At 41.1% G+C, this 5,386-nt stretch overlaps 2 protein-coding genes across 2 annotated transcripts; one reads left to right on the forward strand and one right to left on the reverse strand.

The window, feature by feature from the left end:
• Nucleotides 1-845: 845 nt before the first annotated feature.
• On the reverse strand, nucleotides 846-3,465 carry LOC148899978 (thioredoxin-like protein 4B). Its single transcript, XM_088991544.1, has 3 exons — nucleotides 3,264-3,465; nucleotides 3,039-3,190; nucleotides 846-2,117 (listed from the first exon to the last, which is right to left on the reverse strand). Exons 1-3 carry the CDS (start codon nucleotides 3,393-3,395, stop codon nucleotides 1,952-1,954), a joined length of 450 nt encoding a protein of 149 aa, XP_088847670.1. The 5' UTR covers nucleotides 3,396-3,465; the 3' UTR covers nucleotides 846-1,951.
• Nucleotides 3,466-3,605: 140 nt separating this feature from the next.
• On the forward strand, nucleotides 3,606-5,380 carry LOC148899979 (tRNA methyltransferase 10 homolog C-like). Its single transcript, XM_088991538.1, has one exon. The coding sequence runs from the start codon at nucleotides 3,828-3,830 to the stop codon at nucleotides 5,268-5,270; it is 1,443 nt and encodes a 480-aa protein (XP_088847664.1). The 5' UTR covers nucleotides 3,606-3,827; the 3' UTR covers nucleotides 5,271-5,380.
• Nucleotides 5,381-5,386: the final 6 nt, after the last annotated feature.

A 5,386-nucleotide genomic window follows, 5' to 3' on the forward strand; every position in this document is an offset into this window, starting at 1 on the left:
TTCATCACTTTGCTGCCGTGAGATGTAAATAATAACAATAATAATAAATGTCAGTTATAAGCGCCTTTCAAAACTCTCAAGGTCACTTTACAGTCACAGGATAGGTTTTTCTGTGGGTGAGCAGCGGCAGCCACACGCGCCAGCGTACACTCAACCCAGAAGTAACTCAAATAGATAGAAAGCTAGCTATCTGGCCAATCGTTAGCCAACAGATACCTAGCTAGATAGCCAGTCAGCTAGATAGCCAGCCAGCTAGATAGTGAATAGATAGCTAGCTAGCCAACTAGATAGCTAATAGATAGCAAATAGTAATAATAGTAAATTTTGCCAGTGTGAGATTAATACAGTTTTATCTAATCTAAATCAAAAAAAAATAAACAATAATAATAATAAAATAATTATAATAAAATAATAATAATACATTTCATTTTTAAGTGCCTTTCAAAACTCTCAAGGTCCCTTTACAGTCACAGGATCTGTGGGTGAGCAGTGGTAGCCACACGCGCCAGCGTTCATTCAACCCAGGAGTCAATAGACAGAAAGCTAGCTAGCCAGCTAGTAGATAGCTAATAGATAGCCAACAACCCGGAATAACTCAAATAGAGAAAAGCTAGCTAGCTAATAATAATAATAATAATAATAATAATAATAATAATAATAATAAAAATAATAAATGAGACAAATACAGTGAGTAATTGTATGATAGACTTATTGACAGGAAAACAATGATGTTTTCTTTATTAAATATACGTATTATTATAAAATTACAACATTTGTAATCATACGTTTTATATAAAACTTCAATGTTTTCAATAAGAAATGTCAAAACACAGAAATGCATATGGGCTGCAGTATCAAGCTTCAGACATGCCGTCGCATCAGTTTGATTGACGGTGCTTCTCACATACTTCTGATTCCAAAAAAAGATCAAGTTAGATAGCTAGCTAATAGATAACTAATAGCTAGCTAGTTAGACAGCTAATATATAGCAAATAGCTAGCTGGCTAGGTAGCTAGCTAGCTAATAGATAGCAAATAGCTAAAGCGCAAAAATGAAGTCAACACATCAAGGCAACAAAGTTGCATCTAGAACTGCTTCATGTCACAAAGAGGGTACAGCAAGTGCTGAAGAATGAATGACTGTGTCTTTGTGTTGTCATATTATTTAGTAGTTAGTTTTTAGATTTATATTTCTGATAAAACAAGTTTTTTTTCCAAGACGACGCGCAAGATCAAGTTACATAGCTAGCTAATAGATAACTAATAGCTAGCTAGTTAGACAGCTAATAGATAACAAATAGCTAGCTAGCCAGCAACGGCGACCCTGTTCAACCGGGAATAACTCAAAAAAAATCGTTAGCTAGCTAGCTAATAGATGACAAATAGATAGCTAGCTAGTTAGACAGCTAATAGATAGCAAATAGATAGCTAGATAAAGCGCAAAAATGAAGTCAACACATCAAGGCAACGAAGTTACATCTAGAACTGCTTCATGTCACAAAGAGGGTACAGCAAGTGCTGAAGAATAAATGACTCCGTGTCTTTGTGTTGTCATATTATTTAGTATTTAGTTTTTATTTATTGTTTTGACTTCAAGATGGCGCCGCGAGAGTGGCTGCCTTTACAGCAGCTCCTGTACATTGTTTTTTCTACTTCTTTCTTTCCTTTGCTCTTCCCTTCATAACTTTGCTTCTGTGTTACTTCCGGGTAGAGTGAACGCTGGAGCGAATGGCTGCCGCTGCTCACCAGCACACAAAAATCCCATGACTGTAAAGTGTCCTTGAGAGTTTTGAAAGGCGCTTAGTAATGAAATGTATTATTATTATTATTATTAAAAAGGAATCAATACATAGATCTCGGTCAGGCTGTAACAACTACAAACCGGCAACTTTTAGCTAAGAGCGAAAACAAGATGGTGGTTGACAAGTCTTACATGAGGTCGCTGTTTGATTTCAAATCCCATAATACAACAGGTCATATTTGGGAATATTTTTGGGGTCGATGGGACTCCGGACAATCATTTTCCCCCTCATGGCGCCTCTGTAGATGACCTCGATAAGATCCACGAAATCCTGTTTGGTTTTAAAGCTGCCGACAAACTTGGTGTGATCTGGTGAGCTGAAAGGGAAGCACAAACAACTTGTTTTTTTTTTTTTTTTGTCATATGTCACTTTTTATATGTACAGTGATACCTTGACTTACAAACTTGTTTGGTTCCCAGAAAGTGTATAAGGCGAAAAGTGTGTATCCCAAAAATTAATTTCTCATAGGAAGCCATGAAAATGATAATAATCCGTTCCCAGGTCCCCATAAAACATCATCTTCGACAACACAGAAACACCCTTAGCCACACGTAGCAATGGTCGATTTAGCGTACAAGTAGTGGGACGCTAAGTCACACAAACGCACACCTCGTTGGTGTTTTTCGATCATCTCCGTCATTTTCTTCTGTGTCCTCGTCGGCTTAACACTCACTGCGGTGGGGATTTTTTTTTTTGGTCCCATAATAGCAAAAGTACTCCACTCGATAACAAACCACGTCTGCACTCAAAGAAAGGAGGTATGGAAAATGAGTCTGGCAGCCACCGTGGCGCTGTTCGACCGTGTGGTTTGGTGTTCATCCGCCGAAAACTAGTCCGCCAGCCACCATGGCGCTGCGCGGTTCGGTTTGTCCGCCGAAAACTATATACTCGCGAATTTAATGTTAATGAGGTGAAAAGTTTGTAAACCGAGATATCACTGTGGTCAGGTTATGTTGCGTAGGTAGGCCATGGAATCCATAACATAACATATTAATCAAAGCATGTTTTTCTTAATAGTATGAGAGTACATCCTGGTTCACGACGAGTGGATAGTTACATAAAGTAAGATTAGATAAGATAAGATAAATTGTATTAATCTCGATGGATAAATTCCCAATTCACAGGTACTTGAATGAATGAGTGAAATTAAATACACGTATGCAGACCTTTAACCAGTTATACATATTCGCACCAAGTTTCGTGTAGACAAATATTTATTGAACAAAAATTGTCTCACCCGTAGTCGACTTTCATGTGCTGTCCATTGAAAAAGAAAACAGTCGATGGGATGTAGCTGATATCGAAATATCTGGTGTAAACGGGAGCTTTATCCACATCGATGATGTAGATAGACGCCATGTTACTCAGGTCATGTGCCGTTTTTGACAGCTATAAAAGAACAAAATCGGCGACGAGTCGGGCAAGAAATAGTTAACAGCCAATAGAAAACGGGATTACCTACAATTTCATCGAGCTGGAGACAAACTGAGTCTTCATCCCTGCCAAATCTCAAAACAAGCACCTTTTCCGCTACGGTCTTAATCACGTCGTCTATATCTTTTTTACAGACTAATTTGGGCAAAAACAGGCTCATTTTCAGCAATGCTCAAAGTGTTTTCAACAACGCGGAAGTCGTCACGAGTGCCACACTGTAGTGTACCGGACGGAAATACTTTGCATGAATCAGTCATGTCGAAAAATAGCTATCTTTGCCGAAAACCTGTTGTACGTATCATTACATACAAATATGGACATTTGTATATGTATTTATATATTACTATTATATTTAAGGGGTTCGAAATTAAACCAAACATTTTTACAAGTGACGGAACATTGAACAAAAGCTCACGCTTCGCCATTATAGTACGACCCATATGACGTTACACCGTAAAAAAAACAACGTGACCTCCACAACATAACCGAGCGATTACCGTAAAACAACCAATCGACCCATTAATGGCGAAATGGGATTTTGTCGTTTATTGATCTGTGAAACATCCCAACTCGTGCAAATCAGGTTTGTTGCATGTGTCCCCGCTGCCATTTTTTACATCCGCATCATACCGATCGGTTTGAAATGTTGCAAAGACTTTTTGGTCAGCGGCATTCAAATGAACTGTGGAAAATCGTCATGTTGGCGTTATACAACAAAACGCCAACGATCGACGCATCGTCGTTCCATTATTCCAGCCCCCCAAGTCGCTTCTTCAATACCGGGATTCCGCGGAAAAAGGAGACTGTCGATTTGGATAAATGGAAATCCATCATGAAATCCCAATCTCCACAAAATGACGCCGATGACGACGAAAATGAAATCCCACGAGGGAGTTCAAATTTGGAGGCGGCTCGGGAGCTGGTCGCAATGTGGCGACTGGCTGGCAAATTGGTACCTCAGGAAATTTCCGATGAAGAGTTAAAGGCCGTTGTGGAGATCACCACTAAGTCAGGTCGAAAAAAGTACCTCAAGTACTTGGCGTTGAGGGAAAACCATAAAAAAGCACGCAAGGACAAGCAGCGAGTGAAGAAAGCCGAGCGCGAAGCATCGCGGGAACAGAGAGGAGATCAAAACACTGATCACGATCAGAAAGAAATCAAAAACACGTTTCTACTACAGTTGTGGAATCGCAACATTGACCGACTGCTAGCTTGGAGGAACATCCAGGCCATGTTGTTTGACCAACCTTTGGTCCTGGACATGAGCTACGAGTCCAATATGTCCAGACGGGAGATGGAAAACACCGTGTCGCAACTGATGGAGCTGGAAGGATGGAACAGACGTGCCAAGGAACCTTACCATCTCCATTTTTGTAACCTACGACCAGACGGAAGCTACACGAAGGAGCTCCTCAAGCGCTACGGAGCCGAAACGTGGAATCGTCTGCTCATCACCAACACGGAAGCTCACGCCGTCGACGTGTTTCCCCGCCATCGCCTCGTTTACCTCACCGCGGACTCCCCCAACGTTCTCCGCGTTTTCGATCACTCCAAAATTTACATCATCGGCGCTCTGGTGGACCGATCGATTCTTTCCGGTTTGTCCCTGGCTAATGCTAAGCGTCTGAAATTAGCCACGGCCCGTTTACCGTTGGACGAGTTCCTCCGATGGGAAACGGGAGCGAAGAACTTGACCCTGGACCAGATGATACGCATCATGTTAACCATGAAGGAAACGGGGAACTGGCAGGAGGCGTTAGAATTTGTCCCCAAGAGGAAGCATGTTGGGTTTTATCAGAACCAGCAAAGAATCGTCACTCGTGGACCTGGAGGGAATGAAAACGGGTCTTCAAAAAAGACATTCGCAAGACAGGATCAAAGTACGTTTAAGTCCAAAGGTGACTTTAACTTGATTGGGATGAATGGAGGTTCTGGAGCTTCTCCATCCGGGCCTACTCGAGTGCGGACATCGCTTAAGAGGACAATGGAGGGAAGACGGGAGAATAAAAGCAGGGCGTGGTGGGAGGATGATTGACAGCGGGACAAAATGGACACATTTTCAAATAATGAAATACGTACGATAATTCTGCGATATTGACGGGTTTTTTTTTGCCGACTAATATTCACCGAAATAAATTTTGAACAACAGAA

This window comes from Hippocampus bargibanti, linkage group LG03, assembly GCF_051943395.1.
Source record: "Hippocampus bargibanti isolate YZ-2025 linkage group LG03, ASM5194339v1, whole genome shotgun sequence".
Classification (NCBI taxonomy): Eukaryota; Metazoa; Chordata; class Actinopteri; order Syngnathiformes; family Syngnathidae; genus Hippocampus; species Hippocampus bargibanti.

What these genes read in the sequence shown, in the direction of transcription:
- LOC148899979 (XM_088991538.1), top strand. Translation starts at nt 3,828, where the DNA reads ATGTGTCCCCGCTGCCATTTTTTACATCCGCATCATACCGATCGGTTT.
- LOC148899978 (XM_088991544.1), bottom strand. Translation starts at nt 3,395, where the DNA reads ATGAGCCTGTTTTTGCCCAAATTAGTCTGTAAAAAAGATATAGACGAC. An exon ending in GTCTCCAGCTCGATGAAATT is followed by an intron (nt 3,191 to 3,263) that starts GTAGGTAATCCC and finishes GTTCTTTTATAG; the next exon opens with CTGTCAAAAACGGCACATGA. An exon ending in CACATGAAAGTCGACTACGG is followed by an intron (nt 2,118 to 3,038) that starts GTGAGACAATTT and finishes CTTCCCTTTCAG; the next exon opens with CTCACCAGATCACACCAAGT.